Source organism: Fusarium flagelliforme (genome assembly GCF_020744385.1).
Source record: "Fusarium flagelliforme strain FIESC 12 MPI-CAGE-AA-0113 chromosome Unknown B0J16scaffold_3, whole genome shotgun sequence".
Lineage (NCBI taxonomy): Eukaryota > Fungi > Ascomycota > Sordariomycetes > Hypocreales > Nectriaceae > Fusarium > Fusarium flagelliforme.
In genome coordinates, this window is record NW_025763505.1 from 2,747,086 (window position 1) to 2,774,213 (window position 27,128).

The window sequence follows — 27,128 nt, forward strand, 5'->3', positions numbered from 1 at the left end:
CTCAATAACTCAGGATATTTGATATATTTATATTTTTAGCAGTCGTATGGGAACTTGGTTCATGTTTGTAGGCAGACGGACCTATGTGAGTGTCAATACTTAGTGAGCGGCCCCTATGTCTTACTCCGGTCGAAAGATCGAACCCAACTAGGGCAACTATATAGAACGACAGAATCAATAGTAAATATCTAGATCAACCAGATGAGTGAGGAATAAGCAAAAGGTGACCGCGCATTAGTACACGTACTCTCGACAAGACAGTTAGGGGCAATCACCATCCGAACGAAACATTCTACATATATTACACGCCAATTTGAGCACCATAAGCTATTGATGTCTACCTGCTCCCCAAGGTCTATAGATCCTAACTAGCAGTGGAGTTCTTTACTATCACCCATGATTAGAAGCCAGTGCTTCTTTGAGTTGTAACACTCCGAGTTGTAGCTATAACTCACCATTAGTCATACCACCACCACCTGTCTACTTACAAAGTATGCATTTAGTGCTATTCCAGGTCTCGAGCGAGAAGAGTGGTCTGATGTACGATGACAAGAATCTTATAAATTGATGCGTCAGCAGTTGGTTATCCTTATTCTCCTCTTGGTCTTTAAGTTACAGCCAATATCATGAGGATAATGGATAAGTTGGAATGGGCTTCTAAGACCTCAAAAACACAAAAAGAAAACAAATCCAGTCTGGTCATATAAATCAGCTCACTTTCAACCATGTCAAACAATGGAAGAGTACAAATGTGATAAGAAAGAGAGAGAGAGAGAGAGAGAGAGAGAGAGAGAGACCTTATCAATCCACTTTGGAACTAACGTTGTAAATGGATGGATCTCTTTGTGCAACTCCGCGGCTTACACGGAACTATTTTCATTACTCAGCGCGGGGAACGGATTGTGGCGACGGCCGGACATGCTACAGTACAGTATGGACACGATAAGATAGGTTGACAACATGCACCACCTCATAGTTGCGTATTTTGAACGCATGATAGGGTTTACTGTACTTTGTCATTAAGTAAAAATAATAAATCGGTTTATTAGTTTATTCAAACCTTCTCTATTCATTGCTTCGTGGTTGCGACAGATTCGAAATCATGTCTTTATAGCAAACTTTCTACATAAAACCTCTTTCTATTTCATCCTGGTCCGCAAATATGTCGCTTCGCGCATTGAATTCGAGAGCTTTGGCCTCATCTATCCTACAAAGAACAATCGGAATAACGGCTTCTCTGCGCGCGCCTCCCTTTGCTTCGAGAGCCGTTGCAACCGCAGCAGCCGTTGCGCCCCAAGAAAGACCCCGCGAATCTCCATCTTCGTCGCCAGAAATCGACCTTCTACAACCTCGCCGCCGGCGCATCCAAGATTCGAAACCTTTCTCCGATTTCCTTACCGATAATTTCCACCGACAACACGACTACCTCCGTATTTCTGTCGCTGAGCGATGTAATCTGCGATGCGTCTATTGTATGCCCGAAGAAGGCGTGCCCTTGTCCCCGGATCGAGAACTCTTGACAACCCCCGAGATCGTCCTCCTGTCCTCAGTATTTGTGTCCCAGGGCGTCTCGAAGATTAGATTGACGGGAGGAGAACCGACCGTGCGTCGAGACATCCTTCCTCTCATGCACCAGATTGGACAACTACGGCAGTATGGGCTCAAGGAAATATGCATTACAACCAATGGCATCTCACTGCACCGGAAACTGGACAAGATGGTTGAGAGCGGATTGACAGGCGTCAATTTGAGTCTCGACACACTAGATCCATGGCAGTTCCAGATCATGACGAGAAGGAAAGGATACGACGCAGTCCAGAAGAGTATCGATCGGATACTCGAAATGAACAGGCTCGGTGCTGGCATCAAGCTCAAGATCAATTGTGTAGTTATGCGGGGCGTCAACGACAGAGAAGTGCTTCCATTTGTGGACATGACGCAAGAAAAGAATATCGAGGTGCGATTTATCGAGTACATGCCATTCGACGGCAATAAATGGAGTAAAAACAAGATGTTCAGCTATCAAGAAATGCTGGACCTGATCAGAACAAAGTATCCCACCTTACAAAAGGTACAAGACCACAAGAACGACACGAGCAAGACATGGCATGTCCCAGGCTTTGCGGGAAAGATAGGGTTTATTACGAGCATGACGCACAACTTCTGTGGGAGCTGCAACCGTCTTCGAATCACGGGTGACGGGAACCTCAAGGTATGTCTGTTTGGCAACGCCGAAGTGTCTCTACGGGATATTCTTCGCAAGTCTAACAGCGGCGAACCCATCGATGAGCAAGCTTTCGAAGCTATGAAGCAGATCGAGATGGACCGACGGAGGGATCTGCTGACATCGGACCGAACTCCTCTTGGTCTAGCACCCAACGAGATGGAACTACTGGAAGTCATCGGTGCAGCTGTCAAGAGGAAGAAGGCAAAACATGCTGGAATCGGCGAGTTGGAACACATGAAGAACAGGCCCATGATCTTGATAGGTGGGTGATGGCGCTCCTTTACCCATCCCCTCGCTTTCCTGCACATAATACATCATGTTGGAGTGAATACTTGAGAGACATTATTTTGGAGATAGTTCGCGGGGCAACTATCACTCATGGCTATGGGGCGGCGTTGAGAGGGGTTGGCTTTTTTGGTTTATTTTATATGAGGCTTGGATACCCTCCCATAACGAGTTGAACGTAATGCTGAATTGAGTTTTGTTGTAGATCCCATTAGCCAGTCTTCAACGTCTCGCATCATGCCTCCCCGGGTACAACTTCTTTTGCGTAACAGCCCTCTCTTCATCCCCGGTCGCTCTTTACTCTCACAAAAGAGGTTCTTCTCGCAGACCCGCCATGCCAGTAGTCAAGATCAAGATGACAGCAACAAGGCAAAGCTGACCCACGTCTCGTCATCTGGAGAGGCACGAATGGTTTCCATATCAGAAAAGACGGTGACATCACGCATTGCCAAAGCTGCGTGCACTGTCAGGTTCTCCAACGCCACGGCAATTGGTCTCATTAGGGATAACCAGATGAAGAAGGGCGATGTTCTAGGTGTTGCGCGAATCGCGGGCATCATGGCATCGAAGCGGACTCCCGACCTGATTCCACTCTGCCACCCTATAGCGCTCTCCAAGGCGACAGTTGATCTCGACGTCAGGGGTGACGACAGAGTCGAGATCGCTGCTACGGTCACGTGCGATGGCAAGACAGGCGTGGAGATGGAGGCGTTGACGGCGGCGTCTACAGCGGCACTGACAGTTTACGATATGTGCAAGGCAGTGGATAAGGGCATGGTCATTGAGGGGTTGAGGGTGGTTCTCAAGGATGGCGGCAAAAGTGGAAGATGGGAAATGGAGTGAGCTGAGCACAACAACAACAGCATGAACCAATGCAACTGCTGTTCAAAACATCATCTTACGGTGAAGATGAAGAGTCCTATAGTGAATAGCCACGATGGAGAACGAGTCACCTGTCATAATCTCCAAAGGAGGCTTGACCTATGCGACCCACGAACTATCCATTGCCTCGAAACGCAGGGTCCGCAGTAGGGCTCCCTCTGATCAAAGCTCGCAACACCTGGAGGTCGGGGCTGGCAGACGCATACAACTGGGGAATTACGGATAGAATTGGTCTTGTTCTCGCACGAGAGAAGAAAGCAGCTCCGTACTGAGATCGTCTTCTCCATAGCTACTAACTAATGTAGGTGGATACAAATGACCATGTTAGATCCTATCAATCAATCTGTACTAGCCACTACGCACGACGCTCGTTTAATCACCTCTCATCTGCGAGTGATATGCACATTTCAGACGGAAGCGAAGTTTCGCCTTACGGATACCGTGAGATCAATTAAACGAGAGCCGCGCAAGGCACTAAAGAATATAGGAAAAAGCAAATATGGATAGTATACTGCAGATAATTGTACATACATACAACAAACAACACACAACGGAGCCGCCCGATACGTACCTCAAACATCAATACCCTGGTATGTAGCTTAAGGCTAAGCGTGCAACTTCCTTTTCAAGACGAGATGGAAACACAAAAATGTGACGAGGCTCGGAATTATCTGCAGAGAGGGAAGGCCTTTACGCAAGGTGTTGCACATGACCCTTTTGAGGTAGAGGCAAAGGTAGAAGCGCTGGCTATGCGAAACAGAATATGAGGGGGTAAAAAGGCGGTGGAGGTTATGTACCTGCAACTCTACAACCCTCATTTTGTGTTACGCATCTCGCTGAAGTTGATCTGATCAACAAGAGAACGGCAATTGGTTGTGTTTGGCCACCATCTCAAGCTTATGCATATGCACTGTACTGTGCTCTACATACAGAGGACGGACGGGGATATGCCTCAGGCACTTACAAAGCCTGCTTGCTTGTTATTAAGTTTATCTGTCAAACTTTAGAGAGGGTGTAAGACGCAGCCAATTGAAGCCGAGTGATAAGAATGCCGAGGAGCCGCAACTTGAAGGTCGACTTCCGATACAAGTAAAGCGCGACATCCACTACAAAAGTCTTACATTGTCTTGGCAGTTGAAAACGAGTACGTACTCTAAAACATGGGGCTTCACTATTGGAAAGACCTAGCTAGGTGGGTAACAGAAGAAATGTCCTCTAAGACTTAGGCTACAGAAATAAAGTAACCTAAATGCTAGCCTAAGCCGGCATAAGATGACTAAACTATTTCGTCTCTTATGCCTTCGGCGGTCAATTCTTCTGACATCCTGCGGCCTAGGTACGGACTTATTACATACATACAATGCAACTTTATAAGCACTGAGATTGTCTAGATTGCCTATAATTCCAGACTTTTTAGATTATATTAGACTGGGTACGAATACTGTACTATAATTACTGACTGTATCCATACTGAGGCGAACATGGCCAAAGCTGACGAGTTATCGAGCCCCATTCGAGTGACCCGTTACAGTATCCGTAGGAGTACTGTAATTAACTGTTCTCGACTTTGGACCCTGAGTCAACCACTTACTGCAACTGTAATGCAATCGTGTAAGCTAAGAGGCTGAAGCATAAAAATTAAAGGGACCAGATGATGTGGCAAAAAACATGCACGTACCGTTGTTCGCTCAATGTATAGTATCAAATTGATCACACCTACTGGAGCACCAGCCTCACCCAACCACTAAACACAGCAAAACGTGGTCTTTGTTTGAATACTAGACTAATTGAGTACTGTAGCTTTCTAAGGGTCTTTTCAATGACCGGCGGTGAAAGTGATAGTCTTGGACCCCTAAGTATGCACGGATGATGGATCTGAAGTAGGGGACTATTCGTGGCTTGGACTCTTTCTCAGCGACGAGCTTGATGTCTCAGACTAGCAGACGCCAAATGGATTGTTACTGCTGCTGCTCACCTGATCCTTAACCGCATTTCCTTGATTGTTGGTGTGCCATATATCCAGAGCTTCAAGATCTAGTCTCAAGGTCCCCTGCAGTCATCTCCGCACTCCTTAACTGTAGATCAAGATCCTTCCTCATTCGCTTCTGCATATCATGTCTCGTCTCAGGGATTTGACAAACATGGTGTTCGTGGACAGCTCTGATATTCCAGCGTCTCAAAGACCCTCTGTGGCTACAGACGTACGTAATTCCCCTCATCTGGGTTACAGTAAACATATGAGTTGCATTTCGTAGCTCATCGCTTGGACCACCTGATTTGGACCCTGAATTTCTGACAAAATTCGATATGCGACGCCAAGCTACTCTGATTCGTTGGTGTACGAGGTCAAATCACTTCGGTCTCGAACGCGCCGATCAGAACCGAGCCCTTGTGCCTTTTCTGCCGGAACTATCTGGTCTTACGGAGCCTTCATGTCTCAAGTGCCTTAGGGAGACAGTCGGTGACGGACATCTCGGCGGTAATCTCGTGGTACAGTACCGTAATTGGCGGGAGATGACAGATCTAGAAAAGAACCCCGGTTCCACTCCCCACGTTGACGGAAAAGGCTTGTCGGCAACGCCACGAATTGAGGTCTCCAAGATGGAGGAAACGTGGCTGCAACGAGCCTCGGTGGACCACCAGCTTCAGAGCTCCATCTGGACTCGGCAGCGCCTAGTGGGAATAACTAAGCAAGGGTCTAGCAGCGGAGCGCGCTGCGGCAGAGGCAAACCACTTTTCCATGGCTAAATCGTCCACCGAGGAGATGGATAAAAACCTGCACAGGCCACTTTGGTGGAGCCTTCAGGTGGCGGGTGAAGGGATTCCCTTACAGGTTCAGATAGTCTGAAAAGCTTCCAAGATTCGAGAAGACAGCGGCAATAGGCTAGCGGGACATGACGAAGCGCCGAGGTACCGTACCGCAACTCGTTACCTATTCCTTTCTATCAAATCCAGCATGTCTGTAACTAGCCATGGTCGTGTTACAGTACCGCTGGCGGTCCGACGAGAGTTTATCCAAAGCGAGTAAAGAGTGTCGAATCAACTAATCGAAGTAATGAGCGGTAAGAACATGACGTTGTTGATAGGCAGAACGCCATCCTCTGTGTCGGTTGAAGCTGTCAGGTTAGTTTTGGACTTTGATCCCATCTCCTTGTTGGGTCGGGATCTATTTGACGTAGGCCCGATGAGTTCCGAATTGGTTATATTACCTCCGAGAACGCACAGTCTCCTCCGGCCGAGAAATTTGGAGCAGCACGGTCTTAGACTTCGCCCTGGGCAAAGTGAAACGTAAAACGCCCCTGAACCCCGAGACCAGACAGGAAGGTCACGAGACCTTTAAACGGCGATGGACCATTTCAGAAGCTGAAGAGAGCCGAAGGAAGATCAAGGCAAGGGGTCCCAGTTGAACACGCAACAAACAAACCCGGGCCGATGGTGGACTCCGGTGGGTAGCGATTTGAGCTTGTCTTTCAGTATCCCGTCCTGCCCATTTCTTGTCGGCCAGTTGCCTTGCACAAGTTACACTTGCCTAATTGAAGCCCGTTGGCGATCCTCTAAAAACGCCGTCCAAGTGGAGCGGCGAGAATGCATCAGAGTGGAGTTCGTGAGGGCCTACCACGAAGCGAGTAAACCAACCATATGTCATATTTCAATGATGCCGATGCGTAGGCGAACTAGTCATGGCTGGGACTAAGCTTGAATAGCAGAGGTAAAAAAAGGTAGAGGGGGGGCGGGATGATGCTGTCGTGAAGTGTTCCTTCGTAAATCGTGGTGAAGTTGGTTAAGAGAGATGGCATTGCGATGCTGCTGTTGGCAGACGGGAAAGGGGTTGAACATCCGGAAGTCGATCTTTTGCATCATGGTGTTGCTGATGGAAGATCATGACGAAATTGATGCTCTACGAAACAGAAGATGTGCCTTCAGAATTACCGTAAGTCTTGGAATAATTACGCCGATCGAGATGTCTGAAATCTTAAACCTGAAGCTGAAGCACAGCAAATGTTGCATGCGATCGGATCGGTAGATAGGCATGTCAGAAAGGAGATGGGCGGCATCGCTTTGTTCGCTGTGTCATGACATTAGCCAGTCATGGTATCTCGGAACCTGCCAAATCAGAATGCAACGGTTGTTTGCTCAGCTAGTCGTGCACTGCAGCGCCTGTAATACCGAGGGGGTCGAGCACAGCGAGCACAGATCCCTGCGCGTACAGTTCGCACATAACGTGACGGTTACCGTACAGCAATAGCAATGGACAATGCATGATGATTTTGCTATGAAAAGCAACATACATACATATGTCAATCCATATTAAAGGCCGTGCATGTCAAAGTGTGTGCGTTGTATTGCAGATTGTGCTGAGAACCGGTGAAGAGGTAAACGATACAACATTGCAGTGACTTAACTTAGTGAATGGGACGCTGTTTCTGTTTTTGTCGAATTGCAACTGCTGTTGATATCCACCGTACCTACCTCAGTTGCACCTCCACTCTTTCCCCAAATGCTCCATGGCAGCCGGGTCGGGTTGCTGTTTCCAATTCTAAGTAATGTACTCTGTAATCTAAGCTCATGGGCCCTGAGTGGTTTGTACGTAACAGTTGGCTCATTCACAAACTTGATCAAAATAGCCTGCGATACGATATTCATCCTGCAATTAAAACTGTCAATCCGGTCAACGAACACAACAGAACAGTACAGTAACGAACGGTCGGGCATGCCGTCTTGCCGTTTCCTCATTCCACTCCGTTCCAGGCCGGTTTTTAGGCGTTGCAGACTGCAGAGACTCCGCTGCCGGCCTAACACATAACCAGCAACCTAGAGCAAAGCAAAACAACCCAAAGGACAGATGCAGAGGAGCCAAAGCTCCCTGCTACGAAGACGGGAACCGCAGTTGCCCAATCACACAACATCCTTTGGAATAGACTCCCTCGACCCTTGAACCTTGTAGAGCGCTTTCGCTATCCAGCGGGGACTTACCGGACTAAAAGACCGCGCTTGTCCAATTGCCGCCCTACGATAGTCAGCCCCGCGCACCGGAGGAGTTTGGCCACACCTTGTTGCGTTGCAGAGTTGCTGGCCTTGCAGCACTGTACTCGACGGATTCGACACGACTCTCGAAGTTGTTGGAAGTGTCAAAGTCGACATGATTCAAAACTCAGGAAGAAAGGTCGAGAATGCACTGGTGCAGGACACAAATATGTTGCCTGACTCGAACGACATGCTATCATCTAACCGAGACTCTTCTCGAGGTCGTAACACATAGCACCGTACGTGTATCTACACAGTATCCGTTCGTACGTAAATTCGCAGCACATCACAATCAGGACATCATCAGCTTCGGCATTCGTTGTTGTGCGCTTCGCTGTTCGTTGCTCAAACCCCTGGCATTCAACATCACCAACAGACACCTTGCATCACAGCTGGACACGGACCAGCAGTGTAGCTTCATACTCAGTGACAGAGTACGCAAATACGTAGTAAACAGCCAGCTGCCAGGAGAGTAATGCCTCGAGTGACCGGGTCTATCCACTGGATTGGAGTTGGCCCCAGCGAGATCCGACACTATCCAACCAAAATGTCCAGATAGAAAATATCCCTTCCACAATTACGCACAAGTATCGAGCAACCGTTCCGTTTATCTCTCGAGACCTTTTACCGTATCCGGATACCTCGACCATCTGAATGAATCCTGAATTACATCACAGCCCAACAATCGCGAGACAGCATCTTGCGTGGCGCTTTATGAGCCAGATAAAACGATTTGAAGTTGGAGGATTTACATTGGCAAAGGGAGGCTTGAGAGACATTAATTCCTAGCAGCCCCATTTCGGACTGCTACTGAGACATTAACGACCGCGAGCCGTTGAGACCCTCGACACCCGACGAGGACATCCAGAGAGAGCAAAACGCGCAACAAGGGCAGACCCTTGTCGTTGCAGAAGGACGCTTTGCTCCAAAAGTCGAGCCAAGCAACAAGCACAAGCCACGCCCACTCCATCATAAGCTCCACCGCCTCTATCTCCACCTGCAACTGCAAGAGAGGGCACATCCTGGTCTCACGCTAGACTAGAGAGTTAGGCTAGGATCCCCCAGTCATTTCTACCAAGAACAGGTACGTACCCTCCATCCGCCCCCAGTCTCCTCCACGCGACGGCGTTGGCCGTGCTATGTTCCCAAGATCTACTCCCTCCTTGAGCCTGTTCGCTTTGGTTTAAACTCTGCCATGGCCCGCCCTTGACTCTCGCTCGTCTAACTTTCTGTTCAACTACATTTGTAGTATCTCAAACCCAATCGACAATCTTACGAATACCTATCCGCCACTTCTACCTTTATCTGTCCATTCAATCCCCGGACTTGACAACTTGGTCTCTTCCATCTCCAAATACTCAACTGCCGATATAACACGCTACAAGCCAAACTTGAATATACATACATCGAGCTGCCTTCCGAATCCAGCTCAACCAACATACAATATGGCTGCCGACCTCATCATGCCCACTCTTCCAGGGGACCAGCACTCGCGTCATTTCTTCCCTCAGCAACAGCGTCCTACACATCAACGCAATCACTCATATCAGATCTCAGTTGGTCCTCAGATCTCTCCCATCAACACCCAGTCCAGCAGCCCCGACTCTGCGTCCTCAAATCCCACATCTCCCAGATCGCATCATGCACGACAGACTCGCCCTATGTACATGCCTGCGGCCCTGCGCCCCAACTTGTTCCCTTCCAAGACCAGCAAGATGCCCATCGATGACGGTGCATCTGCCTCCAGTACTGAGTCTGAGAACACCCTTCGACGTACCAATAGCAGCCTTATAAATATCACTGGCATGTCTGTCTTTGGCAATAAGTTGGCGCGTGTTTCTACTGGTGACAGCGCCCAGAGCAGCATAGACGGCGACTTTGATCCCGAGATGTTTCCCGAAGTCAAGTCTCAACCTACACGCAAGCACTGGAAGGTATGTAAAACAAATAAGCGACCCTTACTAGATCTTCCCCGTACCACACCTCCATACGCCTCTGTTTCACGTGTATCCAACGTTCCCATTTTGTATAACCCAAACACTCGGAATAATCTCACCCCAGTCACCAATGAATTGTTCCCGTCGCTTTCCTGCAGTTCACAGTTGCTAACATGAGGTCTCTGCAGCCCGATTCCGAATCCACTGTCTGCGACGACCCGACTTGCAAGCGAACTTTCAGCTACTTTACTCGCCGCCACCACTGCCGGAAGTGTGGCCACATCTTTTGTGACTCTCATTCGACCTTCGTCGCTCCCCTCGACCATGATGCCAAATTCAACCCCCGTGCACCTCTTTTCCGAACGTGTCGCCATTGCTGCGAAGAGTTCAAGAGCTGGTACACTCGAAACAGCAGCCGTGCTTCGAGCGCCGCATCTTCAGACGCTCCTAACCCCACATCGACTCCCATAGCTGCCGGCTTTGGAGACGCATCTGACTTGCCCCGTGGCCCCGAACTTGCTGCCAGTGTGCCCAGAGACTGGAACTGGAGCACTTTCTAAGCGAACACGAGATTGCCAGCTGTCGCAACTTGTAGCTGAGAGCGTAACAACAGTATGCAGACTAGTCTCCCGATTTATCAAGATCGGGCGGCTTTCTCTGCATGAAGTTGATATCGTTCTTGGTTGCATCAACGTACCACACTATCCACCACGCTCGCTACTACCCCTGCCTCGTCGGCAGTATGAGATACCCGAAGCCGTCTGCTTCACGAAGCCATGACAGAACTATAATAGACCGATAGAAATCACCCGACAAGTTACTCGGTTCCTTGTCCAGCCCCACCAATTACCTCATTTTCAACCATCCCCTTTCTACCATTATCATCTCTGTCCTTATTGGCCAGTCGCCGACTGTCAGTTGGACCTTGCATTTTGCATTTGTTTTTGAATCGGTTGCTATCAATCAAAGCGAGGCGTTCTGGAAAGCAGGATCAATTTGACTTGCCATTATGCAACTATCGTTATGATAGCGTCGCGGCAACCAATATCTTGTTAGAGCCCATAGAGGATGCTCTACTGGTTGTGTCATTTAATGTTTTTGCTTTTTTTTTTCTCTTGCTCGGAAGGCGCATCAAGAGCTATCATACATAGCCTGGGTCACTCATAGATGGTTTAAGGAACTTGCATTGCCATACGTGGCACGGAAAGAGAATTTATGATGTTATGAACTTAGGTAGCCTTCTGGCCAATTTGAACTGGTTTCGCCGTGTGCTGCCAGACTCTTTTGAACCGTTGCTGCTATATATTACATCCTACAATGTTTTCACCTTAATATCAGACGCCTGTCCCGTGACGATAAAATGCTCAGTCTCCCATGCTTCTGTTGCATTTGAAGGGATCAAAAGCTTGCCAGTCGAATCAATATCATATGCTTATAACTGATGTGAAGAAGCTGCACCACCAGGTGGGTCAAAGAAAAACCGAGACTTGTTCAAGGGTGTCATAAAGATTAGGATAGTCTATCCTAAGCTTCAGTACCTAAACACTTCTAAGTTATTTTGTTAATACTATGTCCTGGTTATTTTTCGGACCGCCTGACCACCCACCGACCAAGATGAACCCGCTATCTAGTCCATGTAGTTTGTCTCTAGACTGCAACCTTACTAACCATACCACTGATTGCAATAAGTTGCACACTGACATAAGGCATGTAAGTGCATCAGAGCACGATAACCTCAAGCTCTGAGACCCCGCCTGAATATTCACCATGTCTAAAGCTTCAGTCCAGTGCCTTTGGTCTTTGTCAAAGAGAATCGCAACAGGGAGGAACAAGAATGCTTCAAGTTCCTGACCATGGTGCTATGTGCTCATGAATGACTGTTGTGGAAGATTGTTAAATCGGCTTTCCAAAACGGCATCAATATCGAGTGTTGGTTTTTCTCAGTTTGTCGATTGTGGCATTGCTGTCTTCTAAGAACAAGGTTGAGACCCAGACAAACGCTTTGTTAAAGGTTACATGGATAACGAATGTTAAGAGGTGGTCCCCAAGATACCAACCAGTCTTTACCGTCCTATGTTTCAAAGCTGTTGGGAAAAGAGATAGGCTCTATTTAGATTAATCTCAACTATTCTATAGGGATTGGAGAGCTCCATGTTATAGTGTTATAAGTTTCAGTTTATTATTATAGAAAAAGCAGCATATACTGATATACAGTGAAGCTCGTATCAGCGTTGACATTTGTTAACCTTACAACCTGCATCTTCTTCTCTAAGATCAGTTAAATGTTGATCTCGCTGCAAGAGTGATTACTTTTCCCATCCTTTTATTTTTGTTCTTTTCTCATTTTCTTCTCCGTCTCTTTTCTTAAGCCTTTCGTCGCGACTTGCCGTTGGCCTTCTTTGGTGTAGAAGCCCGCGAGGCCTCGTCGGCCGAAGAACCGTTAGCCGTGTTCGCACCATCGTAAATTTCCTTCTCGATGCCCTTGGCAGCATCCCAGCCAGCCTTCTCAGCGAGAGCGATGTTTGCGTTAACGTCGTGGGACTTCTTGCTGGAGGCGTTGCTACGCTTGACATAGCTAGCGATAAAGAAGCTGACGAACAGGTAAGTCAGAGGAGCAAGGTACAGCACGTTGAGCCAAATAGCAAAGGTTTCGCCAGTGGTCATGATGCAGGGTTGAGTAATGTATTGCGTTTCCGCAGTGAAGGCCTCAGAGGTGACAGCCTGGGAGGCAACGGGTGCAGCACCAGGAGCGGCAGCGCCCTCAGCAGCACCCCAGATGAACTTCTTGATCGACTCGACGGCACCGTCAACAACAGTTTCTTGGCTTGCATCGGGGGCAGCTGTGGTGGCATGCACTGAAGCAGAGAGCTTCTGGATGACATTGACAGGAACCTTGTAAGAGATGAAAGAGTAGGCAATGGTGTTGCTTGCTCCAATGATGAACTGGGTAATCTGCATCGTTGTGAGGGATCGCTTGACAGGGGTAGGAACCCGAATGGAGAAAGCAGTGAGTGTATAGTAGAAGTACTGAGATCAAATTAGTCAGGTACCAGAAATGCTTTGGAAAAGTTGACTTACCATCAGAGAGTGAATGAACGAGTTAATGAGAACAAACTGCCAAATGGGAGCAGACATGTAACGCATGCCAGCCCACATGCAGAGCATGGCTCCAGCGTGGTGGTAGGTCTGAAGAGTAGAGCTGAGCTTGCCCTTGGCGAGGATGATGAAGGTGTCAAGAACCTCGTAGAACTTGCTGAGATAGAAGATCCAGCCATAGTAAGCCAATCCCTCGTTCCACATACGGCCTCCAACGGTTCCACTGGGGAGTCCGTTGACGACTGCCGCCTGCTCGGTAGCAGAAACAAACGAGCTTGAGGTCTCGTTGTAGTAGACTGAGTTGCCAAGGCCAGCAGCACCATGTAGGCGGCAGAAGCTGTCAGCAGTGCCGGCAAGACCCTGAGGACCGGTAGGGTTTTGAATGCTCCTTCTCATGCCGCTAAGCATACCCCAGAAAGTCCAAGCAGAGTAAACGCAGAGAAAGACGTTGTGGAGAACCACAAAAGCAAAGAATGGTCGGGTCTTGCTAATAGCCCATGGCTTCTTGCCGGTAGACTTGTTGTAGATGTTGAGGCTCTTGACAGTGACGGCATAGAGGATAGCAATGGTCAGAGGAACCTTGGCGTCGAGAGCAGAAGTGAACCACTGCTCAGGAATGTTGAAGGGGCGCATAATCGAAGTTGGGACATCGACAGGCGCAATGGGAGATGGCGCATTGGTGGGTGGGAAGCTGAAGAGGCTCGAATCGGGCAAGGAGCCCAGCAGTTTGAAGTGCTCGGCCATGATAACGGATTATCCAAGTTATCCTAAGTTGAGACGAGTATAGGTAGGAGGAGGAAGATGCAATTGATCGGTGTAAATAACGATATCGGCCGAATATAAGTCGTCGGTAATGACAAAGGGTCGAAACGGAGTTGGGGTATAAGGTAGTAGAAGAACAAACAAAAAAGGGGAGGCAAGAGGTTCTGATTCACTTCTTAAAGATGCAGGAGAGTTTAGCTTTAACTTCTTTTTTTCTCGAAGTCCACCCCGGCTCAAACTTGACTTGTACAGTAAAGTTGGGCAGGTACCTTAGGAGATCAAAATGAGGGTCCTGCCTTCCTAGCCCGGCCGGGGACGGACCCATGGAGGAGACCCGTCCCGAGCTTTTGTTCTAGAGGCAGGCAAGGCAGGTATCATCAACGCCCAGCTCCTGCTCCGGTTTGAGAAAACATTGGGAAACTGGCACCTGTTTGCTAAACGTGGTACCCGTTGCCGCGCTTGTGCCGACCTATCATTTGCATCTTTAACTTGGCTGTGCCCGGTGAGCCAGGGTAGTAAAATAAGGGTCTAAGAAAGGTCATAAAGCTCCGTTGACTTTGAAGTTATCATGAGTACTATTTTATGGTGATTGTATTTACTGGTGTCTTTTTTCCTTGACTTGTACCATAGAATTGATGCTCGTAAAAATTCTCCACAGGTCGTACTCACCCATTCTTGGCATGTTGACGGCAACAAGTGGCCATCATGATTGCGAGCCGTGCCTTTGACGTTGAAGCATTAAATGTGTGACACAAAAAAGTCCTGGATCCTATCATGGATGTGGCAATGTGGGGCTGGGCTGGGCCGAGGCAGATGTACTCTATACCGCAGGTAATCACTGTCTTGTACTGTAATCCGTACGGATCAGGCATGGTAGCTCATCATTTTCAGGTGGCAGAAGAGCCCCTTTAGTTCCATCTTCATTTATTATTGGATTAATAACAACTGGACAGTCTCTGTGATTGCAAAGTCCCGTTGGTTATCCCTTCCTGCCTATTTCTGATGCTCTGCAAGGGTTCTCGTGGATCTGTGGTCGACGTCGACACCAACTCCGGTCGATGGACTGGGGGGCGTTCTAGACTAAAGCTTTACTAAGTCAAACTGCCAGGGATTAGTAGGTGAAGAAATCTCTGGTCGGACATATCAACCAAATCAGTACCTTGACCTGTTAAGCTGATTTACTGCATTTGTATGCCATGCACTATCTGATTCTTCGTACTTGACCACGCGGGGAACTGCTCCAAATCTCTGAACAGAGTGCGGCTGCTACTCTTTTTCGAAGCCGTATATTTTTTTTTGTTGGGGATGCGCTAATGCAATGGCCATGTGGGACCCGTGGTACAGTTTTCGATCTTTTCTTTCATGAGTGAAGCCGTGTAAGTCAGTCTTGTGTCATGTCGTGTGAGCAGAGACTAAACTGTTGATACAGAGACTTTTTACTCCGCTGAATAAGGATTGAGTTATACTGGATATTCTTCCAGTCGATTGTTCCTAGATGCATGTAGAACTTTGTTTGCTTGGCTTTCCTCGTTATACTGGATCCTGTTGATGTCATGAGCTATCTATCCGTACCTCGCTTAATATCGACTTGCTTCAGATTCTATCTACGACAAAGACATTTCTTACGCGAGTGACGGGCACGTAAATAAACCCGCAGGGGCTCAAAGATACAGTCAACGGGACAAGAAAGATATGGATGTCCCTCTCTCCACTGTCATGCCGCGGTAGACCGAAGACCGAAGCCCAAAACCCCAGAATCCTCAACAAATCTACAACATCGCAACCAAGCTCCTTGCCATTTTGCCTCTTGGCCCGCGCATCTTTACCCTCTTCCCGGCGCCTCCTCCGTTGTTCGACGTCTTCTCCAACATGTATCCGCCCCAGTTTGTGCTTGTACTTGCGCTTAATTCCTCGCACTCTGCTCTCGTCTCTTTTGTACCCGGTGGAAACTTGACTTCATCCCGATGCCTAGCCTCCACTCGCTCGACACAGAGCACACATCGCCAATAGGCCAACAGCTGGCCGTTCAATCAAGACAATGAAAAGTCGATCATCGGTTCTACGTGTTCATGCATCGAGCCGTGCCAGCATTACTGACTAGATATTTGTTACTTCTGATGCCCATCCTCAAGCAGCCATGCAACTACAGTATTTTATCTACTTGCCGGATCATATCTCGGTCACTGTGGATCTCTCCTCCGTCACTCGGCCGGGTGTGGAGATCTCCGCCAATACCGTCGGACTTGTCATGTCTCCTGATGTGACATAATACCAAGCACATCAATCAATCACATTCACTCACTTGCAGGTATGAAGATTACCTTCCACAGCATCATGATAGGGATGAAACAAGCACATTGATTCATGGTAAACGTGGTGAATTCGTATCTGATTGTAGCTAATAACCATCCTGATAATCATGCAATGCCATCCTCGCTCGTGTATTCCAAATAACAATCTTGATCATTTCCCATAGTGTACACCCGCGCATCTTTGGTTACGAGTGATCCAGTTTAGAACCACTCACCGCTGAGCCAGCGGTTGAAGAAGTCGGAAGAAGCCTCGGGCTGGTCCATGGGAACCATGTGACCAGCACCGTAGATCTGCATGAAGGTAAAGTTACCGCTGGACTTGACCTTACCGTACTCCTTGCCGGCGTGCTTGAGGGGCTTGAGGTCGGCATGGCTGAAGTCCTTCTGGCCAGACCACTGGAGCTTGTCGGTCCAAGCCTGGTTTCCGAGCCAGTTGCAGATAAAGTCGGCGTCACCGGCGTAGATAAGAACGGGAATCTTGTCCAAAACGTTGGGGACGAGCTGGTGGTAGGGCTGCATCCAGTCACCGTTGAAAAGGAAGTTACGGTTGATGTCCATGTTGCAGCTGTCGTAGCTGCTGACCTCGGCACCGAGAGCCTCCTTGACCTCCTCGCGGTTCAGGTAGTCGGCAATGTAGCCAAGACCAGAGTAGCAGAGGTTGGAGCTGTCCTCACACTTGCCTCGGATGTCGTAAACATTCTGGCCGGTGCGCTGGTAAGGACCCATCATGGCGTTGTTGCAGTAGATGCTGGCGGGAACACAAGACCAGGCACTTCCAGACTCGTAGCAGCCCTTGATCAAAGACTGGCAGCGAGGAAGAGCGTTGTCCATGGACTGGCACTCGCTGTCGCTCAGCACAGAGGGGTAGCCACCCTCACCACAGGCCATGGGGCGGTAGTAGGCGTACTGAGTTAAGCCATCGGTAAGACCGTTACCAATGAGGACACTCTTGAGGTTGATGTTGCGGTCATCGTGAGAGAGGATCTCGTTTGCAAAGACGGGGATGTAGTGACCGGCGTAAGACTCGCCAGCAATGTGGAAATCCTGCTTGGCGTACTCGGGGAACTGGTGGAAGAAGAGGGTGAGAAGGGCATAGATGTCCTTGCCAGCAGCAACGGTGTTGCTAACGGAACCACCGCTGTAGGAGTAGCCGACGTTGACGGGCTGGTCGAGGAAGATAACTGAAGCGTTGTTGTTCCACGACTCAGGGTTGTTGACGAGCTCGATCTTCTTGTTGATGGAAGCAGGTCCAAGCTCAAGGAAGAGACCGGTCAAGGAAGAGCAGCCAGGGCCACCGTTGAGCCAGAGGACGACGGGGTCGTTCTTAGGGTCGTTGCGGGACTCGAAGAACCCTTTCGTTCGTTAGCTCGGTTGCAATTTTGAGTTTATAACGATCTGAACTTACAGTAAAAGAGATGCTTGTCCTCCTCCTCATTGTCAAGGTAACCACTGTACTGCTTGACCTTGTCAACACCGAGCTTGGAAGGGTCGACCTTCTTGGCGCGGAGGTTGAAGTTCTCGAGCTTGCCGCCAACCTCGCGGCGCTTCTCGCCGTTCTTCTCGGTCCAGAGGGACTGAACATCAGCGCCCTTGACGACATGGTCCCAGTGGGTGTCGGGTCGGCGGTTGACCTTCTTGGGGGGAGTAAGAACCTGCTTCTTGAAAGCCTCAACAGCATCAGGAGCAAGAAGCGTGACTTCGTCCCAGACAGCCTTGGCCTCTGACGAGATCTCGCCGAAGAACTTCTCAAGGGGCTTGGTCCAGGCGTTCACGTCGATGTCGACAAGAGGCTTGGAGTCGCCGCCGAGGACCTGCTGCTCTTGCAGGCCCATGGCCGAAGAGGCAGCGCCCAGGACGAGGGCAGAGGTTGACAAACGCATTGTGTGCTGTTTGTGCCGGCTTCAGTGATGCTGGTACTGAAGATGCTGATAACAAACTGAAGATGATTGAGATGTTATCAACAAGAAGAATGGTTGATGTTGATGGAAGAGAGAGAAAGTAAACGCGCAAGCCAGGTGAGCGACGTAATTATGGCTGGGAAGCTTCCCCCGGTCTCCAGTTTGTCTGAGACTTGGGCCTAGCAACCTGCAGCTGACCACACCCCGCGTAGCGGCTATGCTTCCTGCTTCCTAGCGGCAGGGGCGATTCAGGCAGTTGCCAGGGAGCTACACTATCAAAGGTTCATAGAGTTTATGCCAGTATCTGTTAGTGCGGTGTTGCGTGTCACCCCATGCCAGGTACAGGTCCAGAGCCAAGCTAAGCTAGGAAGGCGGCGAGCCGACAACTCAAATATCCACTTGCAACAACGTGACTCGTCGGTGCTATCTCACCTTGATGAGTCGTTGATAAGAGGCGTTCACGAGTTGTTGTTGTCCGCGATTTTGAGGCTGCCGGGCTGCCTCGTGATAATGCCTGTGCTTCATTGATTCAGGAGAACAGTTTCCGCCCTCAACCAGTTCTCCTTTGGCCATGCTTTCGTCCTCAAAAGTGCTGTTATCATGCCTGAAAGTAGCAGCCGGGATACAATCCGGTAATCGTCCACAGAGTAGTGACGTAGACGATACAGGGTCTTTTGTTACTGTACGCGTCTGATAATGCACGCACTAAAACACAGTCAGAAACCAATTGCTGTACGATCTCCCGCCGTTTGCAATTGCTTCCTTGGTCTGGGCTCAAGCTTGTCTCGTTCAAGCTTACTACACCCAACAATCCAATTCGATATGGTTTTTACAGTACATCTGCTCAAATGATGGCTGTGGAATGTTGGCTGGACTGGCTGATTTTAGCAATGCACTGTTAGCAGCTGATCCCATGGCCTTGTTCCTGACCAAACAAACACAAACACGGACGATCAGACAATAACAGCCCTGGCATAAGAAACGGTGAAACACAAGTGAGGCGGTAAGACTCAGCAGTTATTATACTGCACCAGGGATTCGTTGCACGGTTGAGTAAGTTACCGATGCCAGGGATTGATGGAACCTTAGAGCACTGTGCTGTACCTGCGGTATCTATCTACCTTACCCTGAGGCAGCATGATTTTCAGGCACTAGGTAGTACCTATCTTGATATTTCGTTCCTCTACCTCCGAGCTTCCATGTGGTCTCATGCCTTGACATATATTTTCATTTTGTGCTATCAAGACAATGTTCCCTTTGTTTCTAACACATTACCTGTTAGTAAGCTCCTCATGTTACATTACTAGTCTCTCAGTACTATTATAGACACTCAGTTACCCATGATCAATCCTTGAGCAAATCAGGGGATTTCCTATGACATGTCCAGGGCTGTTCAAAGGCTGCCTCATATGCGGGAGTACATGACTCTTAGCAAACACTCGTCTCTGAGACAACGACTGCGTAGAAATTGATGGTGTTTATTAAGTATATAGTTATTGAATATGACTTTCTGTTGTGTATGACCAGACAAATCGAGGAAAAAGACCGAGTGGGAGGTTGGAGAGACTATGAAATAATAGAGACGCCCAATTCTTTAGTCGCATAGAGGCTCATAGCAGACCTCATCATCAATACATGAATGGCTCAGGTAGTACTAAAGAGACTATCTCGAAAACTATAAAGAAAATGCTAAGATGCATAGACATACTGCACAGAGCACATGCAATAAGTCACATATGTACTACTCATGTAAGCACGAATATTGTAGGTGATTTTACTGTTAGTGCTAGAAGCAACGACAGCCTAAGAAACAGATCTATCCGCAAATGATACAAAAGACAAAAGGACTCATTGGTTTGATATCAGTATGAGTAGTCAGTCGTATTATCGTTACTGATGAGTCGAAGTGACTCAAAGCATGCTGTGTGGTTCCATATGACGAAGGCGCCCATTGCGGGGCATTACGCAGTGGGAAATCCAATCCTGGCTGATGGCGGGGTCAGGAAAAAAGTTCTGGTAGAATTAAACAAGTAGGTACTTTATCTACCGCATCCATTTCTCTTTCACCTCAGCAACTTTTACGCAGCGTCCTTATTTCGAAATATCCCTTTAGTTCGGCTTACCTCATATACCGTTCATCATGTCTCGCCAAATTCAACAACCCTCCAACCAGATCAAGCTTACCAATGTCTCCCTTGTGCGACTCAAGAAGGGAAAGAAGCGCTTCGAGCTCGCATGCTACAAGAACAAGGTCCTTGAGTGGCGATCCGGCATCGAGACCGACCTCGACAATGTTCTCCAGATCCCAAACGTCTTCCTTAATGTCTCAAAGGGCCAGACAGCGCCCCGTGAGGATCTCGACAAGGCTTTTGGCAAGGGCAAGTCCACAGACGACATCATTCTTGAGATTCTCAAGAAGGGCGAGATGCAAGTTGGAGAGAAAGAGCGCGCGGCGCAGACAGAGCGTGTGCATAACGAGGTCGTCAGTATAGTCGCCAGTAAACTGGTCGACCCAAGGACTAAGCGCGTTTATACATCCGGCATGATCGAGAAGGCTCTGGATATACTCAGCTCCCAGGCTCACAACGCTACACCCGACAAGAGTGCCGCAGGAAGCGCTACGGGAACACCTGCGACTGGAGAGGCTGGGGAGGCCAAGCCTCGACCTCAGCACAACTGGACTGGTGTTAGCACGACCAAGAGCGCAAAGAGCCAAGCACTTGAAGCGATGAAGGCTCTCATCGCCCATCAGCCTATCCCAGTTGCGAGGGCCCGTATGAGGCTCCGTATCGCCTGTACTACCAACGTTCTTAAACAAGCCATTAAAGCGCCAAAGGGCGCGAGCAAGGAAGAGGAAGGCGAGCAAAAGGCTGTCGGCACAGTCAAGGACAAGATTCTTAGCTACGTTGAGCAGGTAGAGAGCCAAGACGTCGTTGGATCGGAGTGGGAAGTGGTAGGCTTTGTTGAGCCTGGAGCATTCAAGCCCCTATCTGATTTCATTGGCAACGAGACCAAGGGACAAGGACGGGTGGAAGTCTTAGATATGGCTGTTACACACGAGGACTAATCACGCAACGTACACTCGAGTAGTAGTTAAAAAGAAATCATGATACCCTTGCCCAGAATCATTACATCTTTTCCATCGCCGTGGCGAAACGCCATTTTTCACCTTTCGTGGACTTCGTTCGGCTATAAGGTTCACATAGCTTTATCATAAGACATCTCCCCTTTCCCGTAATGAACATTTTACTTGAATGCTTTTGATTCGTGACTCTGATCTAGAGTACAGCCATGGCTGCATATGCCAGAAAGCAAACCCCTCAGAATGCTCAGAAAGATGGAGAAACCAGCCGTCACGCCTGTCCACCCATAACCAACACCGATAAATAGTTTAACCACCCTTCTTCTTGGAGACACCGACGGTCCTGCCACGGCGACCGGTGGTCTTGGTGTGCTGACCACGGACACGGAGACCCCAGTAGTGTCGGAGACCACGGTGAGCGCGGATCTTCTTGAGGCGCTCGAGATCCTCACGGAGCTTGGAGTCGACACCGTTGGCGAGGATGTGGGAGTCCTTGCCATCGACGATATCGCGCTGTCGGTTGATGAACCACGTGGGAATCTTGTACTGGGTAGGGTTTTGGAGGATGGTGACAATTCGCTCGAGCTCTTCGGAGGTGAGCTCACCGGCGCTGTGATACTGTCAGTATGCTTGTAAATATTGCCCGGGAGTAGAAAATCGTACCGCTTGTTCAGATCGACATCGGCCTTCTTGCAGACCAAGTTAGAGTATCGGCGACCGACACCCTTGATCTTGGTCAAGGCGTACATAACCTTCTGCTTTCCGTCAACATTGGTGTTGAGAAGACGGAGAATCTGCTCGTCGTTAGCACATGTTATTTTGGATGATATTTCTCGTCAGATCGATTTCGGTGCACCAGACGCCGGGCGGGTGGCGCGAGAGCGATTCGAGCAGCGGCGTCGGCGATGAATTCGATTTCGATATTGCGATACTGAAGGGGATGACTTACGAACTGGAAGTTCGACTTCTCTCCCGAGACGAGCGACATGATGGGCAACTTTGGCGATCCAGTTGCTCAGTCGATCGTTGTTCAATGATCGGGATAGTTAGATAGAAAAAGACGAGGAGGTCTCGCTTATGGAAATGGTGGTTGTGGGTGGATCCAAGGTTAGGGCACACAGGCAAAACTTATGCGGGAGTGGGTTAATCCGAAGATGACGCTAACTAGGATGGGACGACACGTGACTAGACGTCTAGCACTGTGCACGTTGGGTCAGTTACGGTTCCTGATCGATTCAGAGAACTGGCCTCGCAAGAAATAGCAGCCACGCAGCAAAGTTTGTGATATTATGCTCTTTAGGTTTATACACTCAAACTATACTGCTCAAGATTACCAGTGTCAGAAAGGAAGATACAATGAGCAGCAAGGTGAACCAATGCACTGTGTTTCAGTTTCCCTAGCACAGTCTCGATGTCCATTTCTCGCACATACAACACAGTGCACCCTTGCTCAGCTCACTCTGTTCTCAAAATTTCCGCTCAACCAAACCTGGCTTTGACTTGTTTACTTCAAGCAAGCACCCAATGCCATGAGATAGGGGCATGTCGAGGAACTCGTTGACTCTCAATTAGATTCAACATAATGGCAACAAGCCTTCGAGTATCTCAAAGGTAGGTTTTTATTCGTCACAAGCTGTATGTCGCGACAAAACTCAATCGTCTTTTTCCATTGCTCGGTCAGCCAAGTCCAACGGCTGATCTTGAGCCGGATGCCTTTACTTTTTGTTCAGGTATAAGACAAGACCAATCATAGCAACGCTTTTTGAGTACGGAATCTTTAGTGTTTTCACCAAATGGAGCCTTCCGTAATTTATCTGTTGTTACATCTCTACATAATCCTGATCGTTTCCACAAAATATGTACCTGTGCTTCGTCGGCACCTTCAGACTGCCGTGCCAAATCAGTTGTCCGTGGGGACACCCTTCGGTATTTCTATTCCATATCCTCCAGACCTTCATTAAAAGCAATATCCGTTCATCATGCCAAGCTGGCTTGTAAGCCCAACAGTGTCGTTTCTCGTGAGACTGCTGTCTCGGCCAGCTAGAAATCGTCAAGGGGGTCGTAACCCTACTGGCGTTAGCATAATCAAGGAATCTCCTGCCTAGGGTGCCAAAAACAACGTAGCCTATGTGCCGGTCTAGACTGGCATAAAGAGTCTGAATTCTTTCGTCTCTTAGGCTCTCAGCGACGTACCTTGTCTTTCTTGAGTTGATCGGCCAATAGCTCAGACAGATTGGCTCTGTCCATTTCCACGGTCAGGTTGGTGCTCTTGCTCTGAGCATGAACAACCCGAACCTCTTTCAAACCCCGTATTTGCAAAAGCTCGTCCAGCCCGAGAATGTCTGTTACTCTGACGTGACGGTAGGTGAGGGGGAAGAAGGTCTTCATCAAGTTGGATCGTGGACTGAGATGCGCGAGTGTGGATTTGGAAATGCTGATTGTAAGGGCCTCGAGCTTGTCGCACTCAGCAAGTTTCTTGAAGGTATCTGCTGACATTGGTCCACACCAGTGGACTTTGATGTCCCGTACGTTCTGTACGAGTAGGGGGTTGTGGTCGAGATGATGCAGCAACTCGCAGCAGCAGCGAAAACGAACAGTCTTTTTACGAAAGAAGATACGGAAGAATTCGTGGTTGAGTGCTGGACCAAGAATGGATGGTAAAGCCTTCATTTGGGGAGACTGATACGGCTCATACTCGCGTTCGATCTTTGGGCAATTGCAGCTCACTTTTCGTGTGCCAGGTTTGATTGCCTTTCCTTTATAGACGGCATCGACCATCAAATCGACAATGTGCTCGCGTATCTCGGCAGGTAGTCTCATGAAAGGGAAGCCCTCGATAGGCGGTGGACGATCTACGGCGAAAGTTATTCATTGGTTTGGCCTTCTCGGAAGAGTGTTTGATAGGGAGCCGGTCCACACTTACCAGCAACCTCGAGGATTTCAGTACACATCTCTATGATGTCGACGCAGGTCTTGGACTCTTGAGGCTCTTTGTTGATCATACGAGCACATTTGGCTATAGTTGCAGCGACAGATTCCCGACGTTTGGGACTTAGTCGGACCATGCTCCCCAGCTCTCTCGCATCAATGATGCCGGCGTGAAAGCTTTCCAGGCCTTGAAGGAGGACCTGGATGTTCTTGGTCAAGCCATATCGGGTGTGCACAGCTTTGGACTTGAGGGCGTACCAAGACTTGCTCGACATGGTAGCAGCAGCAGCAGCAGCAGCCTGAAAGCCTTGCGCTGGCGATATATATGACGGAGTTGTTAATACGGTGAGATAGATGAATTGCGAGGGGGGCGGTGTTGTCAGAGGAGAAGAAGAAGTAAGTGTTAAGCAAAGGCCAAGAAATGACTTCAAGTGAAGGAGCCGCTGTGAATCAGGCAGTGAATCAATGCATGGGCCACGACGGGACGAAATGGGTTAATCACGGGCTTGCTGTGATATTTACAGCAGGTGCCCGCGCAACATGGAATCGCTCCTTCCCGTGCAAGTAACAAGAAGTGTTGGGTTAGAGGTGTCCCGGGTGAGTGGCAGGTAGCAACGTTGAAGCTGTGGCACGTCAGATCCTTGGGATTAATGATTAATTTGCAAAGGAAATTAAGATTGTACGGTTCGATTCATATTGGGGAGTGCCTGAGCTGCCGATATTTCAGTGCCACGCAGTGACTTTTTCTTTGCAGGCCGCCGGGCAGTGACAGAGGGGTGGCACTGACAGTGACGGCTTAGCATACGACTATGTTTACCATCTGCGGCATCATGAAGACGGATAAAAAGTTGATATTTCTATATTTCATAAAATCTTTTCTGGGCATTATTCGGGATGTATAACTATGTCTGTTTGGAGCAGACTGACTTTGGTCTTAGAGTAGGTAGTTACAGATAATGTTCAGAATCACATGCGCAAACAGAAATATTATGCTTCATCTGTTCAACCTATACTGCTTCAGACTACTAACATAGGTACTCTGTATTCCCTCTCCAGGTCGGCGTCACTTTGGCGTTGTTCGACGTCCAAACAGTCGTCGTTGAGCCGGAGTTAGGGTGCCAGAAGAATTTATCACCGAGAGCATAAGAGACGAAATAGTCTAGGCATTTTATGCATGCTTAGACTAGCACTTAGGCTGCTTCATTTTGGCACCCTAAGCCTTAGAGGACAATTCTTCTGTCGCCCAGCTAGGCCGGTTAGGTATCAACGGTACAATCTGAACAACCATTGTCTAAGCACCTTAAACAAGGAAATACTTGCATAGACGAACAATATCTATGTCTTCCAACATTAGAAAAGAAACTACCAGATGGCATAAGTTGATGTCACATCGACGAAGCAAGGCTTGATTGTAAAACAAGTAAAGACTTTTATTGTCTATATCAAATTCAAAACGCCCAATTTTGGTCTATCTGCCCGTTGCATGACCATGATGAGATGCAAAAACTCCATATGGAAATCGCTAAATCCAATATGCTAATCATACCACATATCGTGGCGTTTCAAATAACTTCATGCGGTTTTTCTACGGTGCCCGAGACACCGTCGTCAGAGGCCTTGCCTCGACGATAGAAAGACAGCCAATGCGCACTGCTTTTGTTTTGGTTGTCTATTTTGTGTTGTTCCCATTTGGAAAGAATTATGGGGAACCATGTGAGGTGAGGCGGAATTGTGGTGTTGTTCAGATCAGCCGCTGATCTTCCAGTTTTGGTTGGAACACGTGCTGATCTCAAGATAGATGGGTCGCCCAATCGGTGAAAAAGATGCTGACAGAGGACGGGTCCAGAAGATGTGATTAGATGGATGGACTCGTTGCATTGGGCGATGCATTTCTACCAAGGAAAATGACTTGGTGTGTTGTAGTTGCGTCTGAGTGTCGTTGAACTTTTGGTGGTAGGAGTTGCAGCTGGCGTTCTAGAACTCTTCCAGCTTTCGCCCCTAGACTATCGGCGTGCCCGCATGATTCCCGCCCATCCATTATCATCGACTTTGCCAATTCAGGAAATTGACTATGATGATTTGATGGAGGATGAAGATGACGAAGTCTGATCGTCGCTTTCGCTGTCACCTTCCAGAGAGAAGTTGACGACGCTGGGAGCTCGTGTGCAGCAAGGGCTGATGCCCAGGAAGCCGTCCTCTTCGATCTGCTCGGGAGAAGAGGCACCGAATGTGAAGCTGAACTGAGAAAGCATCTCCTGGTGTTGGAGATTTTGGGCCGTCATGGGCTTCTCGCTGGGGTGGGTGATCTTCTTTCCCTTCTTGTTCTTGGTCTTGCGGTCCTTGGTGGCGTCCTTATCCTTGGACCCCCACGTCCAAGTACGTGATAGCTTGTTGACGAGAGATGATTTTGATGATGAATCAGACTTGTCGCTGTTCTGGCTGGATTTGGTCATGGTGACTGTGATTTTCCCAGATGTGTTGGCGTCGACAATGTTTGATGCAGAAGCGTCGGAGCGCAGAGCGCGGCGGAAGTGCTCTCGGATAGCCATTGTGAAAGTTGTTGTGAGAGAGTGTAAGTGTTGAGTGTTGTTTTATTAGAGTAAGCTCGATGAATTGATGAATTAGGCGTTGAGTTGGTGATGATTCAAGGCAGTGAGCTTAGAATTGACGAGATCATCAAGGTTGGGAGTAAAC

General features: G+C 48.6%; 8 protein-coding genes across 8 annotated transcripts; 3 read left to right on the forward strand and 5 right to left on the reverse strand.

Moving 5' to 3' along the window:
* The first annotated feature begins 1,057 nt into the window (after positions 1-1,057).
* On the forward strand, positions 1,058-3,412 carry B0J16DRAFT_103097 (uncharacterized protein). Its single transcript, XM_046121301.1, has 2 exons — positions 1,058-2,489; positions 2,718-3,412. Exons 1-2 carry the CDS (start codon positions 1,163-1,165, stop codon positions 3,353-3,355), a joined length of 1,965 nt encoding a protein of 654 aa, XP_045984774.1. The 5' UTR covers positions 1,058-1,162; the 3' UTR covers positions 3,356-3,412.
* Positions 3,413-9,481: 6,069 nt separating this feature from the next.
* B0J16DRAFT_103117 (uncharacterized protein) lies at positions 9,482-11,248 on the forward strand. The gene is made up of 3 exons (XM_046121302.1): positions 9,482-9,503; positions 9,669-10,353; positions 10,545-11,248. The coding sequence occupies exons 2-3, from the start codon at positions 9,865-9,867 to the stop codon at positions 10,914-10,916; spliced, it is 861 nt and encodes a 286-aa protein (XP_045984775.1). The 5' UTR covers positions 9,482-9,503; positions 9,669-9,864; the 3' UTR covers positions 10,917-11,248.
* Positions 11,249-12,492: 1,244 nt separating this feature from the next.
* B0J16DRAFT_413285 (GNS1/SUR4 family-domain-containing protein) lies at positions 12,493-14,373 on the reverse strand. Its single transcript, XM_046133367.1, has 2 exons — positions 13,435-14,373; positions 12,493-13,383 (listed from the first exon to the last, which is right to left on the reverse strand). The coding sequence occupies exons 1-2, from the start codon at positions 14,194-14,196 to the stop codon at positions 12,721-12,723; spliced, it is 1,425 nt and encodes a 474-aa protein (XP_045984776.1). The 5' UTR covers positions 14,197-14,373; the 3' UTR covers positions 12,493-12,720.
* Positions 14,374-16,552: 2,179 nt separating this feature from the next.
* On the reverse strand, positions 16,553-18,525 carry B0J16DRAFT_361961 (Alpha/Beta hydrolase protein). Its single transcript, XM_046129784.1, has 2 exons — positions 17,932-18,525; positions 16,553-17,878 (listed from the first exon to the last, which is right to left on the reverse strand). The coding sequence occupies exons 1-2, from the start codon at positions 18,404-18,406 to the stop codon at positions 16,728-16,730; spliced, it is 1,626 nt and encodes a 541-aa protein (XP_045984777.1). The 5' UTR covers positions 18,407-18,525; the 3' UTR covers positions 16,553-16,727.
* Positions 18,526-20,458: 1,933 nt separating this feature from the next.
* On the forward strand, positions 20,459-21,512 carry B0J16DRAFT_338234 (SBDS protein C-terminal domain-containing protein). The gene has a single exon (XM_046127429.1). It carries the CDS (start codon positions 20,565-20,567, stop codon positions 21,489-21,491), a length of 927 nt encoding a protein of 308 aa, XP_045984778.1. The 5' UTR covers positions 20,459-20,564; the 3' UTR covers positions 21,492-21,512.
* B0J16DRAFT_338236 (ribosomal protein S13) lies at positions 21,513-22,601 on the reverse strand. The gene is made up of 3 exons (XM_046127430.1): positions 22,456-22,601; positions 22,170-22,300; positions 21,513-22,116 (listed from the first exon to the last, which is right to left on the reverse strand). The coding sequence occupies exons 1-3, from the start codon at positions 22,492-22,494 to the stop codon at positions 21,816-21,818; spliced, it is 471 nt and encodes a 156-aa protein (XP_045984779.1). The 5' UTR covers positions 22,495-22,601; the 3' UTR covers positions 21,513-21,815.
* Positions 22,602-23,546: 945 nt separating this feature from the next.
* Positions 23,547-24,709, reverse strand: B0J16DRAFT_396950 (uncharacterized protein; the record flags this gene model as incomplete). Its single annotated transcript, XM_046132294.1, has 3 exons — positions 23,547-23,573; positions 23,700-24,358; positions 24,430-24,709. 3 exons carry the CDS (start codon positions 24,707-24,709, stop codon positions 23,547-23,549), a joined length of 966 nt encoding a protein of 321 aa, XP_045984780.1.
* A 1,575-nt stretch (positions 24,710-26,284) lies between these two features.
* Positions 26,285-27,068, reverse strand: B0J16DRAFT_103188 (uncharacterized protein). Its single transcript, XM_046121303.1, has one exon. It carries the CDS (start codon positions 26,981-26,983, stop codon positions 26,504-26,506), a length of 480 nt encoding a protein of 159 aa, XP_045984781.1. The 5' UTR covers positions 26,984-27,068; the 3' UTR covers positions 26,285-26,503.
* Positions 27,069-27,128: the final 60 nt, after the last annotated feature.

Excerpts from the sequence above, each read along its gene's own strand:
- B0J16DRAFT_413285 (XM_046133367.1), bottom strand. The coding sequence starts at position 14,196 with ATGGCCGAGCACTTCAAACTGCTGGGCTCCTTGCCCGATTCGAGCCTC. Across the intron at positions 13,384-13,434 it reads CGTTCATTCACTCTCTGATG|TACTTCTACTATACACTCAC; the intron begins GTAAGTCAACTT and ends ATTTGATCTCAG.
- B0J16DRAFT_103097 (XM_046121301.1), top strand. The coding sequence starts at position 1,163 with ATGTCGCTTCGCGCATTGAATTCGAGAGCTTTGGCCTCATCTATCCTA. Across the intron at positions 2,490-2,717 it reads CAGGCCCATGATCTTGATAG|ATCCCATTAGCCAGTCTTCA; the intron begins GTGGGTGATGGC and ends GTTTTGTTGTAG.
- B0J16DRAFT_361961 (XM_046129784.1), bottom strand. The coding sequence starts at position 18,406 with ATGCGTTTGTCAACCTCTGCCCTCGTCCTGGGCGCTGCCTCTTCGGCC. Across the intron at positions 17,879-17,931 it reads GGACAAGCATCTCTTTTACT|GGTTCTTCGAGTCCCGCAAC; the intron begins GTAAGTTCAGAT and ends AACGAACGAAAG.
- B0J16DRAFT_338236 (XM_046127430.1), bottom strand. The coding sequence starts at position 22,494 with ATGTCGCTCGTCTCGGGAGAGAAGTCGAACTTCCAGTTC. Across the intron at positions 22,301-22,455 it reads AGAAGTCGAACTTCCAGTTC|ATTCTCCGTCTTCTCAACAC; the intron begins GTAAGTCATCCC and ends AACGACGAGCAG. Across the intron at positions 22,117-22,169 it reads GATGTCGATCTGAACAAGCG|CGCCGGTGAGCTCACCTCCG; the intron begins GTACGATTTTCT and ends ACAGTATCACAG.
- B0J16DRAFT_103117 (XM_046121302.1), top strand. The coding sequence starts at position 9,865 with ATGGCTGCCGACCTCATCATGCCCACTCTTCCAGGGGACCAGCACTCG. Across the intron at positions 10,354-10,544 it reads CTACACGCAAGCACTGGAAG|CCCGATTCCGAATCCACTGT; the intron begins GTATGTAAAACA and ends AGGTCTCTGCAG.
- B0J16DRAFT_338234 (XM_046127429.1), top strand. The coding sequence starts at position 20,565 with ATGTCTCGCCAAATTCAACAACCCTCCAACCAGATCAAGCTTACCAAT.
- B0J16DRAFT_103188 (XM_046121303.1), bottom strand. The coding sequence starts at position 26,983 with ATGGCTATCCGAGAGCACTTCCGCCGCGCTCTGCGCTCCGACGCTTCT.